The following is a 21,147-nucleotide window of genomic DNA, read 5'->3' as shown; positions in this document are numbered from 1 at the left end:
TAGTACCATCTATCACTAGCGACTATCATGACAGTCAACGTGTTAAACAATTAAAGATATTCACAGAAGTTGGTCACGTTCCACTAAGGTCCACACTGTATAAAGAGGAGAAATAAAAATTCTCGAATGAAGTTTGACAAAATGGAGTGTTGGACTCGAACAGACTGATGACTTTCAGCGAAACTCGAGATCGTTGGCGCGGTCTCTGCGGCGACATTACGGCGTTATACAATATGTTACACTGAAAGCGATAGTCGTTGCACTTTGTGATTTGCCACCCCCTCTTACCTTCCACGTCTCGTGCATACTGGTTAATCTGGTAGAAATTCGTTTCCTATTGCACGACCTCTCACCTCGTTCTTCTTGGACACTGCGCTACACTGACTTGGCACGCGTAATTATTATTCTTATTATTAATTCTTCCTCCTCTTCCGGGTTTTAATACGACACTAACTACTCAGTCAATCTTCCTTCATTCTTAGTGGTATATATATATACGTGTGTGCGTGTGTAGTCGTGTGTATGTTTATCCGTGTTTCCTGCAGTCGTATCGGTTTCTAACTAGCGTTTCTTTTGCGTCTCGCGGTTTCAATCCAGTTCGTAATTACAGGTGATCCCGACGTTCAACGCGTCCACTGCCAGAGCTCCGCTTATCGAATGATCGACGTCGCCATAAGGGCGACCATCAGGAGCAGCCCTGTCGTCGACATGTTTGTGGCTGCGTCTGAAATAAGAAATATAAATTTTTAGGAATTTTTTGAATAATTTAATAATAGGAATTCCTCGAATTCTTTCTTTCTTTTTCTTGGGATTTTGACGAGGAACGAATTAACCCTTTGCACTCGATGATTTTTTGGCCAAAGAAGGATAGGAGTTCAAAGATTGTCTATTACAAAGCCGACGATATTTTTCTAAGCAGTGAATAAGAAATCGTATGATAATTAACACGTAGAATTATTTGATTTCGATACCTCGCACACCATTACATTATCTCAAATTTGACATATTTATGAATATCGAGTTTTGAAATTTTATCATATGGCGACTATAGGGCATATCTTGATTGCAAAGGGTTAATATGACATGAAATTTTAATTTTAGGGATATATTTTGTGATTTCCATTTTTTAGGAAAAAGAGTTCGTGGTGGGGTAATATCTAGTTATTAACTATTTTTATATTTAAAGCCACAGAGCTTACTACTGAACTGGGAATATACAATTACTATTACTATTATATAGTATACTACTATAATACTACTACTATAGATAATTAGTAAAAGCTTTATGATTGGAAAATTGGAAGATTAGTTAATATTATTCTCGCCTTTTGTAGTTTCTCTTAGGAAACAGTATGTACTAGTAGTAACTAGGCATCTATATACATGCAACATCAATATTTATATATTGAAAGCTTCAAGAGTGCAACAGAGAACAATAAATTGCATTAAAATATAACCGTATTAAATTATACTAATATTAATAAATATTAACAAATTATATTAAGCTGGATACAATCACAGCATAAAATAATGATCCTTTGAAAATTTGTGTGGAAGAGATATATAAAGTATTAAAGAATCAGAAGTAACTTATTAACTGATCAATATAACAACTCCTTAATATGACAAATTTAACATTATTCAATTTGTCTTTGAAAAAATATTATATATTCTACTTTTATGAACTTAAATATTCTTATGAAGAAGATGATTACACAAATATGATATTTTCATCGAATCATTTTTAACAAATTATCTAAGATACCAGGACATCATTTTAATAAATAATATATTACCAGAGAGCATTTTTAGAAATTCCAAATATTCAATTACCAAGTACAATACATCCAAATTATGTAATACAATACATAAAAATTAAATTATGTACTACACGAGACATCATCTCAAATGAGCAGTACCTGTTGGGATTATTAGGATATTGATTAAATACAATATATATATAACGAAAAAGTATATTGCTCTATAATTTATTTGAGTGTTAAAAGCTCAGTGGTCATATTACGACTGGCTACTGAATGTCTAATGACCTCCAATGGACTATCGTTTGTGTACAACGGATGGCGTTGTTTCCTTCTTCCAACAGTACCAAAACCAAAAAGTTTACAAACATAAAAAAGAAATCGATCACCGGTATTTTCACCCCGAAATTTCACCTAAATCTTTCTTAATAAATTACAAAATACACTAATCACCAAAAAATGATACAAACAGAAAAAAATGAAGAAAACGAGAAATCTATCACGAAATACGATACTTCCACTGGAAAATTCCACCTAAACCTTCCCTAATAAATTATGTAACACACCAAGGTATCATCCCATATGAGTAATACTGTAGTGACCATCATTCACATCCTCACCACTAGATGGATTCCGACTTCGAGGACTTTCTCACAGGTCATCGGAAAACCTCCAATTCCTATATATATATAGCTTCGCGACCTTCCAATAGTATCCCAGTCTAAGGCAGGACCTGCTAGGATAGCCTTACTGATGAGTCTACTAGTAGGCCCAGGACGAAAACGTATTTCTTCCTTTTCCTACCGTCCCTTTAAGCTACACTACCAACGAGGATACTTGCGACCACCAGCACGACATTGACGACCACGTGGGAGGACCCCAAAAATACTAAAACACAGTCCTACAAGTTGCAAAAATGGTGCAAACCAACAGAAACAGAAATATCGATCACTAAATACGATACTTCCACCGAAATCTCACAATTATCAAAACAGAAGCTCCTTATCATACCCTAAACCACCCCAATATAAATTACAAAATACAAAGAAAAAATAAAGTATCGATCATCAAATACGATACTTCCACTGAAACCCTGGGAATTATCAAGACAAAAGCACCTTACAAAACACCATAATCACTGCGGTAAGAACTAAATAGTGCAATAAATCCAAAAGGGAAGATCCCGAAAGCACCCCTTCTTAGCGTACTCTTCCCGGCGTATCAAAACAAGAAGCAGCCATAGGCAGGAAATCGCTTAGACGGTCCCGCGATCAGGAGCGTAAAAATCGCGCGAGTTGCGCCGAAAGGGTTGCTGCAGAGAATCAAGAAGCCGCCGCCACTGAAAATATCCGACCGTTGTTCCGGCGGAAAGGCAGGCCACGAAGGATCGTCTCCTCTGTGGAGACGAGACGTCGACGCTGAAGGATGAGCACTGGGAAACGGGGAGGAAAAAGCAGACGAGGCAGGGAGCAGACGAGGGTGAAACGAAGGAGGAAGTCGGTTATTCTTCCGGCTGGCCTGGCCCATACTTTCAGCCATTACTCGCTTCGGGAGAGATGTATTCCTCTGACCCCACTCATCTCTAATTACAAATCAGAAACAAGTCGGTGGGCCCTCGCTTCCAATCATCCCCACGGCCAGCCTTTCCTCGAGCTCATTTTCCGTCCGTTTCTCAGTTCCACGATTACCGGAGCAGTCGCTACGTTGACGTTTCTTCCTGCGCGCCCATCCCCTTCTGCTGCTTCCGAATCACCCCTGGGACGGTTCCTCGTTTCGCCGGTTTTGCACCGGCGTTTGCTCCGCTCGGCCTCCTATAGCCCCTCTGTTTTTCTTCGTCGACTTTTTGCAACGCGGTTTTGCGGCTACCGCCGTGGCGTCCTTCCTTTTTCCCGCGCCGCCAATCGAGCCGTGACGTTCTCCTTCATTTTTCCCTTTTTCCCCTTTTCCAGGCTAATTTCTGCGTTCCTCGTCGATACCTATCGAGGAGAATGCGATTTTCGGGGAAATCGAAGGGGGTGGCTTTCGGCCATAATCAGGAAGAAATTCGAGTTAGTTGTTTAGGTTAATTTGTTACATTGTGTTTCATTCTAGGGGAGAATGGATTATTTGAAATGTCTAAGTAGAGGATTTTAGATGTATCATAGGAAATGTAATTTGGAGGGTCATTGATACGAGGAGAGGAGCCTTCTCGCTGTCCATGACACGCTTATTTAGGTTTACAGGGCTCCTTTTGTATTTAATGTCAAAGACATGTCTTCAAGAATGCTCTCTCTAAATATTAGGCTAAATAATGGAGTTATAACTGTCTCAATTATTGCGGACATATCTAGCCTAACGAAAATTCGACGCCATTTCGGTACCTATCTAGTTCTGCTAGCAATGTAACATATTGCTCAGAAATGTATAAATGGCTTCGGAAATGAACAGTAAAGTGTCCAGAATGTCTGATGTTCACGAGGAGGGAGATATTATTTAGTTTAGGCAGAAATGCTCCTCGAACGTGCGTGACAGGAGCAGTCCACAGGATCGTTGACACGTTTGGTTAGAAGACAGGATTAGAATAAAATATGCACGACTTCAGTGATTTGAGAGACTCCTGACTGAACTCGTGTCGAGGTCATGTTTCAAGGGTTTATGTGTGTTTATATTCTGATGTTCGTTTATGTCTTTCTTTATATTTTACGTAATACACACATGTCACTATATAACAGTATATACCGGGTATAGGCTTCTGTGTTGTATCAAGGAATGGCGTGAAGTATGAAAATGAGCAAAAGAAATTTTTCCTTTTTATTTGTCTTTTTCTCAGGGTAATTTTGTACTTTCAGTCGTTAAAAATAACACAAAGATACTATATTTTATATATATATCGAAATATAGTAAATGTTTTTTCGAATATTTTCTGTAAATCCTGTTTTTAATTTTGATCTACGTATTTCAAAAGATAAAAAATGTCTAAAAATTTGTAAATTATTATTTTGGATCTGAGTTGTCAATAGGTGTATTTCTGTATTAACTCGTGTTGTATACTGTACTTTTCATGTATTGGAATATACGGTATGTTTTATAACTGATGTATGATTAATATTAATAATGAAAAATACACTTTTTGACACTCGTGCTATTCCCTTAAGGATAGCAACAAATCCCCTACATTAATTTCGTAAATAAACAGATTATTAAATTTGCTGTCAATATTCAAATATTTCCGCGTAATTTAAATAAAGCTAAATTTCAACGCGAGAAAATTAAACTTTGGCGTACATCGAAACAGTTGTTTTTCCGTCAGAATTTCGGTTGTTTACCTTTCTTTGTTACACATCGCGTATCCCTTACTATTTTATGTATATTTTTAATTAAAAAGGACCAGGAACTGGAAAACGTGTTATACATGGAGTAACGTTAACACTTGCTAAAAAGAAAATAAAACAAAGTGTCGAAATTACAAATTGTATTTACCAGAAACGGTCCAATTGAATTTACGAGAGGGTCACGATGATTTGGGCTAAAATGGCAAAAACAATGTTTTTAACACCACCAAGCAGAAAAGGGTTGGGCCAACAATGAGCTCGACAACTACTGTCAATAAACGGGACGATGTTGATTTTGTACATTTCGTTCCAATCCAACGTATCCACTTTACATTTTCGTTTTGTCTGTTCGCCGTGTTTTTTCATGCCGCTAACCATTTCACTTGAAAAACGAGTTTCCGGCAACCGGACAGATAATTCATGAGTAGCGTTCCCCGTTCCCGGATCATTTAAATTTTTTCCTCCATCGCATTGGAACTTAAACGAGTATTTTTCTTCGATCGAGTAAGATATAACGCCGAGATTATTAATTCTAAGGTGAGGATGGGTGAATCGATGAACTTTAAGGGATGAATTTAATAGCAGCGAATTGTTGTTACGTTTCGCGAAGAATTTGTGAACCATAGTCGTGCAAATGAAGGACAAACATAGTCCTCCAATAACAATAGGTTTTTCCAGTTCTTCTTTAATTCCTTTTTTATCAGGATTAAATTTTAGAGTTTCTTTCTGAATTCTTTTTCATACGAACAGATAGCTATGTAATTAGTATTCTGACCTTTTTCTACAAAATTTAAATTATAATAATAATAAAATTTTTTTAGTTCAATGATTATTGGCATCCTGTTACATATCTCCTCTGTATGGCTCAAATTCTTTCCATAAATTTCCATAATAAATTGTTATAAAAGAAAGAAAATGTAAAGGAATAAATGGAAAAATGTAAGTCACCTATTGAAAATTTCAAAACAAGATTGTTCTATTTAACCTAGTAAATAAAATATATAAAAATAAATTCTAATATTTCGAGACAAAAATGAAGAACGGTGAAGAATAACACGTAACCGAGACGAAAGACATCAGTGAATATCCGCGAGCCTGACTCGTGTTAATTAATTACCTTGGGTCCTATCTACGAAACCACGTCCCCAACACGTGATACTCATGTTTGACCCGATGTCCTTACCACGAGTCTCACACGATATTGTAAGTGAAGAGGTCAAATAACAAATTTAAAAAAGGAAAAATTCGAATATATTTATACATTCTTTCACAAAACCCTATATTCCCATTCGATCAGCCCTAAACCTTATCCCCTGTTCCATCTCTCCCAGCACCACCCAAACTCGCTATATGCTAAACACACCCTCGCGGAAAAATCGCAGATAGACAAGTGGGAAAAAGCAAATCATCCATTGTAACTCGCGATAAGGGATCGGTTAAACGGCCTGCTTAACCGAATCGAATGCATAACGAAATCAAATAAACTCCCTCGGTGGTACAAGGAACCCTTGTTCTTTAGAAACTCGCGGGGCACAAGCTCGGACGATTGCTGCGCGAGACAGTTGGAGAACAGCTCGATATCGGTCGGCCTGGACCGGCACTTGGAAAACGAATTTAACCTAAAGGCGGTGGCCTGGGTTAGGGGATGGTGTCGCGCGTTCGACCTTCGATACAACGAGGTTCCCTCGCCACCAAAGAACTGGAAGTACTTATCAAGTTGTGGAAGCTCGCGACGCGGTTCCACAGCCGCGTTCCCGTCGTTCTCCACTTTCCTTCCTTTTTCCCCGCTTTTTTCCATCCCCGTCCCGCCCCACCCCGTCCTCGAGCTTTCCACCAGCGAAATTACCTACTTCCACGGGACTATCGAGATCGAGCCCGCGGAGAAAACGGATTTTCACACTTTCCCATTATGCAAATTCCTTTTAAAAAGAAACCACGGCTGCAGAGAGCGGGTGTATCGATGTTGGTAGGGGTCGACTTCCCTCTGTCCGATCTGAAAGAGGCCAGGTTGGTCCTGGATGGATGGGGAAGGTGGTCTGGAACGAGAGTGTCTCCGTGCACAGGCTTGGAAAGAAATATTTCAGCAATGCCGCGGGCCTAGAGGAATTCTGGCTGCTGCCGAGCCTGATCCGCGGCCGATGTTCGAGCCTCTGTCATTTAAATGCCACTGGAGTGCCAAGAGGTGGCGGATAAACCGCAAGTTCGCCGGAGAGCCGGCGAGGTTTTGTTTCCTTTTTGCCTGGCTCATTTGCCACGTCGCCCCTATTCAAGCTAGATTTCAATGGCTCCGACTATGGGCTGATATCAGACTTCGATTTTCACGTGGAACAGCCTGGCCAGATACCGATATCGGTGTCCGGGCTTATTATTAATTTTTCTCACTGCAGACGACCCCTGGTTTCGTTAATGGGTAGATGAGGAATTGTCGAGACAGTGTTTGTCCATCGTTCCAGGTGCTATTATTGTTCCTGTTGTTGGCTGGTTATTCATGACAGTATTGGCAAACTCGACGATCTCCTTGGACCTCTGTCCACGTCTGCTTGGACAACGTTGGATTGGCTATTGAGAGTAGATTTTTAATGGAACAATTCTTTGTCAGAGTAGAACTTGTTGGTGTTTGGGTTAGGTTTAGAAGTTGGGATTACTGCGGGAATGAAGACTTTCCTGAATTCCTTATGGTGGATGATGGAGTTTTGAATAAGTGTTTGAGATTAGGTTTTTGTTATTCGCGTCATATTTAAATATTTTTTGAGAATAGGTATAGGGTTTGAAGAAGATTGAGTGAAATGACTGGGTTTGGTCAGTGAAGAATTTAGACATTTATTTATTATTGGTCCCTTGTGTTTATGAATATGAAATAATCGGTCACTATTTTTAGAAGGAACTGTATTAATAATTACAGCTAGAAATATTACTTACTAATAAATTCGAATTTTTATAAAATTAATCAGGAATTTAGAAACAATAATATTTATGTAAAGCAAACTAAAAGTGTTTGATAGGACAAGACGTGTGTAAATAAAGAATATCTTAATTCTTTAATGTATTAGAGGTGTAAAAGAAGAGCCTTTTATTATAATATACAGTACACTATATGTACTTAATATTATCTATGTCATGAGGTTGTATTATATATTATTTTAAAAATAATAAAGTAATAGGGAAAATGAGTGCATGAGTTATCAGAGTTGGATGAGACACATTAGAAAGTGTTGCACTAAATTTTCATGGAAATAATTTTATGCAAATATATATATTTATTAATTTGAAAAGTGAATGTTTCACTTGCCTTATACACTCATTCTGTATCAGTCAAAGTCGTAGATCTGCTAATTTCCTCTTCTCTTCAGCATATAAATACATATCAATACAGTGACTATCAACTAGTAACTCATTTTCATCAACCAATAGAAAATTTTTGTATATTTTATTTACACAAGCAAACCATTTTCCACAAATTATTCTAGCAAGTAGACTGCATTAGTGATGCTTCAACATCTTTATTTATTACTTGGACCTCTATTGTGAAATATATTGCTTTTAAAACAATTATTTGATTTTCAGCTTCTATCTTTAAATTTCACCACGTGTAATATTTCTTTGAAAATAAAATAACAGCATAGTCCACTCTTACAGATATACAGAAATAAAGAAGTGTACAGTCTGATTATTATTATTATCACTATCGAACCAAGGAATAAATATCTCTTATAAATAAAATTTTAGATTCAAAATAAAATTATAGTTCGTTCAAAATTTGTACTTTGACTTGTCTATTCACGATGTAAGAAATATTTGTTACAAATAGGTAAGTTGGTGCCAATAAAACAGTGGAGCTTTAACTAAATATAGTAAAATACTGTAAAGCAGTAGTAAAAAAAGGCAAAATCGAGTTTAAAATACGTAAATCCAAGGATAGCAAATTTTTAAGACACTCAACGTTGTAAAAAGTTACCAAGAAGTGATTATGAAACGACTTTCTTCCTTCTTACGTACTTCCAAAAGTATACCTTACACAACACGCGAGGAACTTCAGCAACCACTCCACGAAAAAATAAAACTGCCGAAAACTAATCTAATCGCAAACCTTCATTCAGTTCTGTTTCGCAAGAACTTAATCCGACAAGAGCCTCGAACTTCAACTTCAACTTCAACAAGAACTTAATCACGGACTTGACCTCCGCTAGGAGCTTCGAGACGCTATAATAATTTATCACGAATTTTCAATTTACTATGCACGAAGAGACCTAACAAAATTAACTATACATACTTCTGCTAAGGAAAGTATTTAAAGATATACCTTCGTTAAACGAAAAAAGAATCGATTTCTTTTTCTAGCTTTATAAAAATATTAAAATTCACGAAAAATAAAACTCACAATTCATTTTCAATATTAAATAAATAATTAATTAATAATTATGTTCAACCTGATAGATATGAAAACAATTTTCACGTAAGTATATACGAGATTCTTCTCCACTTTTCTTAAAACTAGGCACGATAATAAATGTCCCAGTTATTATGAAAGTAGCCTAAGTCACATATGTTCTTTTTCAAAACATCAAAAATATTGAAAATTACAAAATTATAAAACTACAAGTTTATTTGAATGGTTCAATTGCTCATTATTATGGCAAAAATACTTTCATTTTATTTCAATATCAATAAACGCAACAGAAAATGAATTTTCTTTTGGATTTTTGACTGCAACCATTCTTGTGGAAAACTTCCTGTACCAGCTCCTCTGTGCCGAAAGGGTTAATCATAAATATCTCAAAAACTATCGAGTAATTGTTCTTATAACGGTACATTTTCTTGAACTAGATGATCAACAAACCTGCACAGTTTCAACTAAATCTATGACCCGAAGGACTTGCACTTTCCTTGTTAGACTTTCACAACTATGATCACAAGTATACTTCTATCAGAAGCAGAATCAATATCAATTTTGCGGAAAGTAGCTTCGTGTTTCGAATAATTTCGAAAATAAAAAGTCCCAAACAAGTCATATCGACATCTCTGGCAGTCCTAGCGTTGATATCCCCTAGGAAAAGCCTATTTGACAAACGACTACCTGCGATCTACCATAGATGCAGGTCAGTGATTTCGCCGTTAACCTCACAGTCTCAAAGATACGTCCTCTCTGGACGTAAATCATCATCGACTTCCTCGTTCAAGCCGAATTACAAGGAACCATGCATCACGGAATGCTACTTATCATTCTACGAACACCGGTAGCGTGCAGGGTGGAAGGAAGCCGATGTCAGGCATTACATATCGGCGATCCTTCGCGAGGAGAGGGTGCAGAAGGGTAGAAGGAAGCAGGGGATGCTAGCCTAGTGTCTGTCGGGCTGTCTCGTTTTAAATTAGCCCACGGTTACACGTAGCAACAGAGCTTACCGCTGTCTGGGGTCCAATTGTAGTTTCTTTTCCTATCTGGGTCGCTCGATTTTTGCTCGGACTTGCCGATCTCGCTGAGGTTTGACTGGAATTTATTACCTGCAAGCAAAAATAGCCGGCCGTTCTAAATGGGACTTGACACACAATGAAATCGCGAAATTACTCTGGTGGCCCCGCGTATCGACCCGGCCTGGCCTCTGTTTTAAATCAAAATATCACGCCCGTCAAATTAAATGCAAATGTCTTAAAAGTTTCACCGAACGCTCATCCACGGCCCACTGAAATGGCTGTTTCGTTACGTTTCGTGGCTATCCAGACATTCCTCGAATTTTCGATAAGAGAGATTCGATTTGAGAGGAAAATTTCACGATTATTCACCGCGAATTTTTCATGATCGGTGAAACCATTTGTATTCAGTAGATAAAAAGAAGCGTGACATTGACTAGATGTTTAACGCATTGTGACGAGATATCTCGTCTTTAGCAAGCCGAATCTTGTGGCTGGGCGACGAGGTATCTCGTTTTCAGGTTTCTTCGACTTAATCGATGATTTAAGGAACTAAAAATAAATTTTCTTGTTGGGCGGTACGCTATGTGTTAATTAATTATATTAGTATGTTATTATAACCTATGGACATGTGTTTAGAGATTGGAATAGAAGAATTAATAGTTTCGTATTAATTTCATCCCCTAAATATTAACGATAAGTAATAAAAAGAAAATACGTGACAAATATTTTTTCGGGAAATAAACCCTCTGTAAATTTCAACAAAATCGATTAACAGTATGAAAATCTCTTCTATATTATAATTTTTTATTTTCCTTTCTTCTCTCCCCTTTTTTTTTAAAATATAAGGACGAGGAGAGAAAGATGACGTGTGACATGTTAACAATCGTTGAAAATGGAATCGACAACGTATGAAACACAAAATCTTAAATTGTTATCCATGGTTGAAATTCGAATATACCGTGGATACACGGTGAATCGGAAAATCTGATCCGTGGAAAAAAAAATATTTCGCTGATTTGGATGCATTTTCAATTTCGTTCTTTTTTTATCGGTACTTTCGCTTGTTCATGTTGCGTATCCTTCAAGTCGAAGTTCAAGGCTGTCAGAAACATGTTTAAAATTGCGTAAAATATATTTCTGCCTTTATATTTCACGAGGTCGTGAAATTTTCCGATTTAGAATCGAATCAAATTTGGTAGAGTTAATTATTTCCATTTGAACTGATATAACGCATTTTTTCCACCGAAACATGTCTTTCTTTCCTACAATTTCATGAAATTTCACAAACTCGATTTATGATAAATTTCACAAGTTTTTAAATAATTCATAAAATTAATGACAATTTTTAAATATTAAAATTTTATTTTTAATTGCTATCGTTATTTTCTCCCTTCTCTTCCTAGCCCGAACCTTGTGAGTGCTGGTTTTATGAGAGCGTGGGTGTTGGTTTCATATGTATGAATGGTAATGAGGTAGAATAAGTGAAAGTCATTTGGGATGATATAAATATAATATGTGCGAGTGGAGTCTAGTATGAATGTTGTTAAAAAATGTTTAGAAGAATGTGCTAGAATAAAACAGTTACGTGAGAATTGTCATAGAGTAAACATGTGTTAATAAGAATGAGAGAGAGAGAAAAGAATTTTCAAGATAGACTCAATCTTTGTATTTAAAATAGTTTATTTGGAATTATTGTCAATATTTAAATATTATTATCTAAATATATTAATTCGTTAACTGTTAAAAAACGTGGACGATATTGTTATGTATGTATTGTTATTATATATAGATATTGTTTAATATATATAGACACGTAGATATTGTTATTATATATATTATTATACAGTGTGTCTCAAAAAAATGTATACACACCTTGAGTGATTATAAATAGATTATATTTATATTATAATAAATTAAAATAAAATAGGAAGAAGACAGAGTCAATCTTTGTGTTGCAAATAGTTTATTTAGAATTGTTGTCAATACTTAAATATCGTTATCTAAATAAATTAATTCGTTAATTGTTAAAAATCGTGGAAGATATTGTTATTCATTTCTATCCACAAACCTAAGCCAAACCAACGAATCTCAGAAAACGGAACACGTCCGAAAGTTGAACCCTGTAATACCCGAACCTCGTAAACAATCAGACTCCCAATAAACACCGTTCATCGGGAAAAATCGATAACCAGACGAAGACTATTGTCAACTATCGTTAAACATAATTCCCCTCAGTGGTGATCTAAATCCAGCCAGCTTCCTGTCCAGACTGAATGCACGTCGGACGATTGCGACCAGCGACAAAGGCCCTGCTGGAAACAATGGCATCGCTGAAGAAGAAGGGAGACCGAGCCATAGAGGAAGGAGGATCGCGCCAGGCAGTTAGAGCACGAGTTAAAGAATGGAAGGAAGTGGCCGGAGGTGGAAAGGAAACGCGGACAAAGGGGTTCGTACTTTCGAGTGGCCCCTCCGCTGAAGATGTTTACGGGCCTGTTACGCGTAAAGTGGGTGGCAAACGCGGTAACTAGTATGCAAACTACGAGTAAACACAATTCTCTTATCCACTGCATCGTTCTGGAGCCGTTCCATGCTGCCGCGTTTGTCACGGTCCAGTCTGCCGGATCAAATCAAGTAATGAAACTAGCACACGTTCACCGCGTTCCAAGAGGAAGTAACCGGCAGACAACAGAGAGCCTGCCAGACAGAGGGCTTGCGCGTCGTTCGGCTTTTTCGTTGGTCTAGCCCACGTGAACAGGGAACGGAATCTCGCGGGCCAGGCAGAGTGGCTGGCGACCAGAAATTTTGTAGTTACAACGCTGCTTTCATTTGCATACATCAACCCAGAGCACAGGTAGAACCGAATTTCCCGCAGGAAGGATCTCATCGACGGGCAACGCGTGCTTCCTAACCCCATTGACGTCAACAGAATCCGTTCACGGATCTCTGCGTTTCTCGTTACCGATTTTGGATTCGACTGGCCACGTCGCGCGGAAAAAACCTGTTCACGCTTCGTCACGTCCTCCATCTGACTCGCAAGCTCGCGTTTAGCATCGGAATTTTGGGACTGGCTTGATTAGTTTTTTAGCTACGTCGTCGGAACACGGAAGATTTTACCGTGAACGAAAGCTGCTGGCTGATTGTGATTCGCCGTGACAGTCTCTTCATTCGCGATACGAAAAGTAAGGTTCGGATGATTGGTTGGTTGGGGTCGAGGATAATTAACCCCTTTGCACTCGAGAGGTGAGCTTCAATCATCATTTCATAAAATTTGGAAGATCGATATTAATTAATATGACAAATTTAATGTAATGCGACGGTGTGCAAGGTATCGAAGTCAAATAGTTCTACAATTTTATTATTATACAATTCTTTATTTACTGCTCAAAAAAGTATCGTCAGTTTTTTAATAGAGAATCTTTGATTTTCTACTCTTCCCTAGCCAAAAAATCGTCGAGTGCACAGGGTTAACGTATTATTGCCGTCGCAACAACCTTTATTGTTTGTTTTTAATTTTTCACTTGTATTTTTGTAATTTATTATATTAACTTCTCTCACATTATATTTTTCTAATAGGTACGACACCTCATGTAAGTCGTGTGCGATTGGTATAACTTAAGACAGATTTGCCGAACCGTGAAATGGCTCGAAGCCTCGGCAGTTCTGTTTACATTTTGGGACCACGCTATTGAATCTTAATACGTTAAGTGCCACGCCGATCCCCGTTGTTCTTCGTTCGAGCCCGGCCGGTCTAGGCCTAGACTAGGACCAAAAGGTATTAACATTTGTTGTTAAATTCTTCGCCATCTTTGGACCTAACGTTTGAGAATTCATATTATAACAATTGGTACAGTATCTCTGAGTTTAATGACCCACTGAGTGGCCCACTTGACAGCCGAGTCTGGGCCTGAACGGAACGGCAAGCAAAACGTACTGTGCACTTAACGTGTTAAATCGTAACGCAAGCAGTTAATATTCTTCCGTATTATTAAAGACCAGACATTCTATGTGCGTACATATGTAACTATACTATACATGTAAGTGTTATTACTTTATCGCGTACTGTAAATAAATATATTAAGTATGAATTTATCTCGATATGACTCGAAATTAATATTTTTAAAAGCAAATGTATATTTTCGATAATTGCGAAAGGGAAAATTATAATTGCGAAATGACTAGAAATAGCGTATATATACACAATACCGACACACCAACAGCATCAGCGGTAGCCACAGTACCAATGAACCAATCGTCACGCACCTAAGCATAACGCGAATTTTAAACAGACACGTCCCCACGATTCATTGCCCATGAACTCGCCCAAAACATGCACGCACGTCAAGATTCTTCATCAGTGTCGATTCTTCCTACCTATCCTGTTGCCCGCGCAACAAAAGCGGAAGACAATGCGGCAACTAGCGCAAACCTGCCTGAACAACCCCAAACATTCGAAAGCTAAAATCCTCGCATCGCCAAGTCGTACCAACAATCGCCGCTAACCATCCACCGGCTCGCCCTTACCGCCTTCGATCCCCATACAAACGAGCTCGAACCCTCGAGGCCATCCTCGAACCACCTCTCTCGGCTTTAGCCCTCCATCAAAAGAAGGCTCCAGCTCGAATCTGACGAGTACGATCGCCGCGCTCGCAGCGGGCCCTAATTTCATAGAAGCCGGAAGCATAGTGGCGAAACTCGCTGTCCCGGAAATCGTCCTCGTCGAAACAATATCGATAAACCCCGTCAGCGCCGAGGGCCTGCACTTAATTCAGCGATGAAGCCCGGCTCGAACCAAGCGCTTTGTCTTGGTGGCCCGGTGATTAGATTTTGTAAGTTGGTCGTCTGAAGGAACGCGATGTGCCGGTGGTCGGGAAGTGGAGGAAAGCTGGCGGGTAACAGGCTCTTTGCACAATACCCTATTTCGGCCGAGGTAATGGGCGATCATCCTGGTACACACGCACGCGCTGTGAGCCACTTGTTCGCCGGCTGTGTATATAATAGCGCTGGTCCTGATAGAGGGGGTCGGACCTAACCGGTCGTATACACGTCCAGGGACAACAAGGTGAGACACACCGGCGCACGGAGGAATGGATAGGCCAGACAGACATATGCAAATCTCGACCAAACATTAGCGGTGACAGTATATCGTGTGGTGTACCGTATACACGGGATGCTTACGGGGGTTGCTTGTCGACCATGGTTTTTGGAGGCAGGTATTAGCCATTATGGGGGGCTTCCGGGTCCCAGGGGTGTTTTTATTTTCTCGGATAAACTTTGCCTATATCGCTTTGCAGGATTTCACAGATATTTGGGAATTTTAATTAAACGTTAACCCTTTGCACTCGAGAGGCGTCCTTCAGTCGCCATTTGATAAAATTTTAAATTTTAAATAATGTAACAGCGTGTAAGGTATTGGAATTAAATAATTTTCAGTGTCAATTATTATACGATTTCTTATTTACTGCTCAAAAAAATATCATTGGCTTTGTAGCAGAAAATTTTTCAACTCGTACCCTTCTTTAGCCAGAAAATCGTCGAGCACAAAGGGTTAATTGGTTTGTGATGGTTATGTGAGTAGAGTATGTACGGGTTATAGAAACATCTGATCGAGGCACGCAATTTTAAAGAAAATAAAAATCCAAATTGCACAGGACGTTAGAGTGGGACATATATAATTCCATCATGCAACTAATATGTTAAATGAGAGACAATGAAATATATCTTTTTATCAATATATTGCCATTAATTACCAATCTTTCTATCTTAATAAATCAGTATTAATATCATCAATAACAACTACATAATTTAGTACTATTTAATATTTCTTGGTGCAGAAACAATTAGTCAATATCATATTAAAACAGTAATATTAATTTACCTTTACCCAAAATGTACTAAATATTCAACAATTTATTGACAACAGATTCTTTCTCGATTCAAAATAATCTATTAAATAACAAACAAATTTCCTGTAAATACTTGGTCTTTTAATTAAATTATTAAGAATATCTAATCATTATCATTAACATCTATTCTCACTATAATTAATAATTAAAATCTTTCTATAAGTATACATACATTTACAGACAAAAACTAAGAAAAAAAGCAACGATTTGCGAATTTTTACTTTACTCTTAATTTTATTTTTATTCTCTATTCTCTGAGATATATTATTCAAAATTAAAAACAGGTCTCATACAAGACATTCGAGAAGAAAATAATCCATGCATCTCAAAAAATCAAAATATGTAAAAATTCGCAAATGAGTACTTCGTTTCTCACCTCCTGTCAGCAAATGCATGATATACTATAATTTTGTATTCGCCTCAAATTATCGGATTATGTTACCATTACTATCCATTACCAAGTACTCCTTAGTGAAGCTTCGTATTATACATAAGATTGTCGGCATTTCAGCACTTGATGCTAGATTCATTAGAAGGCTGAGGAGCAGAAAAGGCAGTAGCTATAATCTGCATACAAAATACTCCGATTTCTAAGTGCATCGTATAAAGTGGATTACTCCTTATCTTCGGACGTGCAAAATTATTTGCAGTCGAGTGCAAGACGTTTGAATTTTTCACAGTCACCGAAATAATTTTAATCACCGAGTAGTGAAGTCGAGGATTCACGCGACGTTCCGCGAAAATGAATTTATTTTAACGTATTCCACGAGACCGGCTATTTTGCAAATTTGCCCTTACATCACAAATTTTCCCCTGCATAATTCTCGAACCTTCATTCAACGTACACTACCCGTTTCGAAATTTTATTCTTCCGATGATGGAACGGTTATGCAACGTTTAATCTCGCTTTTTGGTGTTCTTTTGCTCTCCTTGCTTGTAGTCTTCGGACATGAAATTTTATTGAAAAATTCTGCTGAAATGGTATCTTCTCTGTTCTTCTTTTCCAATTTGTTACAACTATGTGAATAAAGGTTATATGGGAGAGTTATTTATTTTTCCTCTGTTTGAACATGTTTATATTTAACTTTTATGCATTTCCAAATTCGTCTATATTCGATGATCCTGCAGTTTCCAAATTTTTCAGGCATTTATTTTGTTTGGATTAACTGACCTACGTGTTTGAAATATTTTTATCGTACCATTGTTCGGTTAAAAAAATTTATAACATATAAGAGAAACGATTCTATATTATATCATTTTGTTTTATCATAGTGCTATGTTAATTTTTAAAAAATTAGGAGTGATGAGACTAACGGAATTAAGAATGGGTTAATGTACAGTTAAATAATCACTGTTTATTTACCTATGCTTCCAATTCCTATATAATTTATAATATAATTATAAAATATAACGTATATGCGAGTGTTGGTTTTATATGTATGGATATGTCTTTCGTCTATAGTTATGAAGTCTATGGTGTAAATGTGACATGTGAGAGTCTCGTCTAGTGTAAATGATGTTTTGAAAAATGTCCTAGAGCAGTTAGTCGTTATAGAAGAGTTAGAGAATCAGAACCGATAGATAAATCAAGACACACACACACACACACACACGCGCACACGCGCACACACACACACACACACACACACAGAGAGAGAGAGAGAGAGAGAGAGAGAGAGAGAGAGAGAGAGAGAGAAGAGAGAACTGATTTATAATTTCACTACAATATTTTGTGTTTATTACGTTATTACCTTTTGTGTAAATATATTTTATGTTTTTCAATGAAAAATAAATGCATTATTGTCCCTTCTGTCCACCATATAATATATAAATACAAAAATAAAAATATATGTTAGAACCGGTAGATGAAGAAAGAGAGAGAGGGTGAGAGAGCAAGAGGAAAATGTGAAAAGAGAGAAGTGATTTATTATTTCACTATATTTCGTGTTTATTACGTTATTATATTCTTTATAAGCATACTTTATCTTTTTCGTTGAAAAATAGAAATATTAAATTCTATTAAGTCCATAATAAAATGTATAATTACAAAAATAAAAATATGCGAGACCAGTCATTCTGACTGCCCCATTATCAACCCTTTGCACTCGAGAGGCGCCTCTCAGTCGCCATTTAATCAGATTCTAAAGATGCATGTTAATTAATAAATCAAACTTACAATTACCCAACGATGCGTGGAATATCGAAGTAAAATAATTCTACGTCTTAATTTGCATACGATTTCTTATTCGCCGTCTCAAAAATATCGTCGACTTTATGACAGAAAGTCTTCGAATTACTATCTTCCCGTACCGAAAAAATCGCCGAGTGCAAAGTGTTAAAAATTCGAAGCCACTTACACGGTAGTTTCCTCATTTATTCCTCGCACGAACAGAAGAATTTCCAATTTCTACCGTTTAATTTTTACTCCAACAACTCCGTCGTTTTTTTCCCCCACATAATTCAAATTTCACGAAAAGCATCTCCTTTTTCCTCCAATTTGAAACTTGTTATTTAAATTGCGTCCACTGCGTTCAGCGATGCAAAATGCAGCAGCGTGTGAAGTTTATCAATGAACGGAGAGGACGTTCCGGGCAGAATTTCAATAAGCTATCTCGTCGTACTGCGTTAAATTTCGAAACAGGAAGCAATCTGTATAGTAAAGCCGAATGTGGAAAGCAAAGGGGCAGGTGCAGCGCTATAACTTGTTCTATATTCAAGGATTGTTAGGTAGTAGCCGGCCGCTAAGGCTAATGGGCCAACAATGGGAACGTGTTTAAGTGACTAACATATGGTAGCCATTAGGGAAGACAAAAATGGCTGTAGATCGTTGTAACTTCGCAATAAGGTTGTTTCGTTATCTCGCGAATAAGAATCGCGAGATTCAAAAAATGGATTTTGTATTACACGATGAAGGACATTCACGCGACAGGTGGGTGAATATGCGCGAGATAAAGGGATAATGAGGGTGAATAGGCTAGTCTAAATTCGGTTGTCCTTGCTTTGCGTGCGAGAAGAGAAATGCATCGTACGATGTAGTGTTTCCGATATTCGTGTTAGTTAGGTTTAGGTTGTGCCAAATTTATTATAAAAAGAAGTTTTAATAAAATAAGAAACAGAGTAAGGTACAGTGACTCACGAAAATATTCGGACACCAAGGTATGTCCGAATTAATCACATCGTATCGTAGATACGTTGTACCCGTGTTGCTTAAGAGTTTTCCGAATAGTTTCGGGATGAACGTGTATTCCTTTAACATCCATAATTCAGATGGAAAAAGAATAGTATGGCGGAAAGCGAATGAAGAGTTCTACCATCTAAACACGAGAGGTACGCAAAACACGGCGGAGGCAGCGTGATGATTCGGGGCTGTATTTCGACCAGAGGAATTGGCAATTTAGTTTTTATTTACACCATCATGAACAAAAACTGTCACTTACACCTGCTGAAAAATAATTTATTAAAGAGCGCAGAAAAAATGTGAATTCGCAACAATTTTAAGTTTTATCAGGATAACGACCCCAAACATAAAGCACGCATTGTTCAAGAATCTCGCTTTATCCTTGCCCGAAAGTTCTTCATCCTCCACCACAATCGCCGAGTCCAAATCCTATTGAAAATTTATGGATAAGTTAGATCGCAGAATACGAAAGACAGCAATTAACTCAAAAGAGGAACTAAAACAAAGGTAGCTGGAAGAGTGGGCTGCTATCGGTACGAATTATTTGGAAAAAATCATTTTTTAATATGTCCAACAGATTGAGGCACGTATCGAAACAAAAAGGCTATGCGACAGAATATTAAAAAATGTGTTTATATAAATAAATTAGGGTTATATAATGTTATTTATGCCAAGTGTGCGAATATTTTTGTGGCGTGAAAATAGGGTACTGTTTTATTTATAATTTGTTATAGTAAACCCATATAAATTTGTTAAATAAAGCACATGGTTTTGTTAACTTAAATAAATATCTTATCCCTAGAATAAATAACGAACACGATCCATGTATAAGTATCTGCGATACTAAGTGATTAATTTAGGCATACCTTAGTGTCCGAATATTTTTGTGAGCCACTGTATATAAGAAATTTAAGTATACGTTGTAGCAAAATTAAATAGTAAAGTAAACTCGATATCCTAGCGATGTGGGGACGATCCCTTTCCCTTCGTTTTGTCTTTTGTCTCCTGTTTTCTGCAGATGTCCTGTGACCTACGTGGCCCTAAACAGGCCAGTTCTAACTGTTCGCCCGTTCAATAAAGACCCATACAGTTTTTCCACCATTTCTACTGACTACTATTCCTTTGCGTTACAACCCCTTTAACAGTATAGTATAATAAATTTATTATGAAAATAAGGAGCTTTAATTTGTTTGTGTTCATAACTTAGTTTATTAAATATACTTTTAATCCGCAAATGAGTTGGCTGGAAAATAGTGCGATTTTTTAAAAATAATGAAAGGTAGGAAGTATTCGTACAGTGATTAATTACGACTGAATATAAAATATATAAAATATAAAAAAGTTGGACTTCAACTTTCAAGTGCTTTCGCATAAAAATTAAAAAATGTTCGAAAAGTAGAATTATTCTAGTCTGTAAACGGCTCATACATCGCGTAATTAATTTTACAACCCAATTTACAAGCACATCGTGTGTTCGATGCTTTACTTATAGCATTTCCAAAACCGTATTTTCGTCGAAAAATTATTCGCGCTTATTTTGTGATTTATAGTTAGGTAAAATAATAAATGTTGCTCTGAGATACATT

At 37.2% G+C, this 21,147-nt stretch overlaps 1 protein-coding gene across 1 annotated transcript in view; it reads right to left on the bottom strand.

Annotated features, from left to right (window-relative positions):
• Positions 1-201: 201 nt before the first annotated feature.
• Positions 202-21,147, bottom strand: part of LOC108553104 (contactin-6) — a 125,775-nt gene continuing 104,829 nt past the window's right edge. Inside the window, exons 6-7 of the mRNA XM_017907869.1 lie at positions 10,472-10,570; positions 202-724 (exon numbers count right to left, since the gene is read on the bottom strand). Of these exons, the coding sequence (XP_017763358.1) occupies positions 651-724; positions 10,472-10,570 (173 nt within the window). The 3' untranslated portion in view covers positions 202-650. The remainder of the gene's footprint in view (positions 725-10,471; positions 10,571-21,147) is intronic.

Source organism: Eufriesea mexicana, unplaced genomic scaffold, assembly GCF_001483705.2.
Source record: "Eufriesea mexicana isolate 0111107269 unplaced genomic scaffold, ASM148370v2 scaffold9425, whole genome shotgun sequence".
In the NCBI taxonomy this organism is placed as follows: Eukaryota; Metazoa; Arthropoda; class Insecta; order Hymenoptera; family Apidae; genus Eufriesea; species Eufriesea mexicana.
This window is presented reverse-complemented; position numbering and strand designations above follow the sequence as displayed.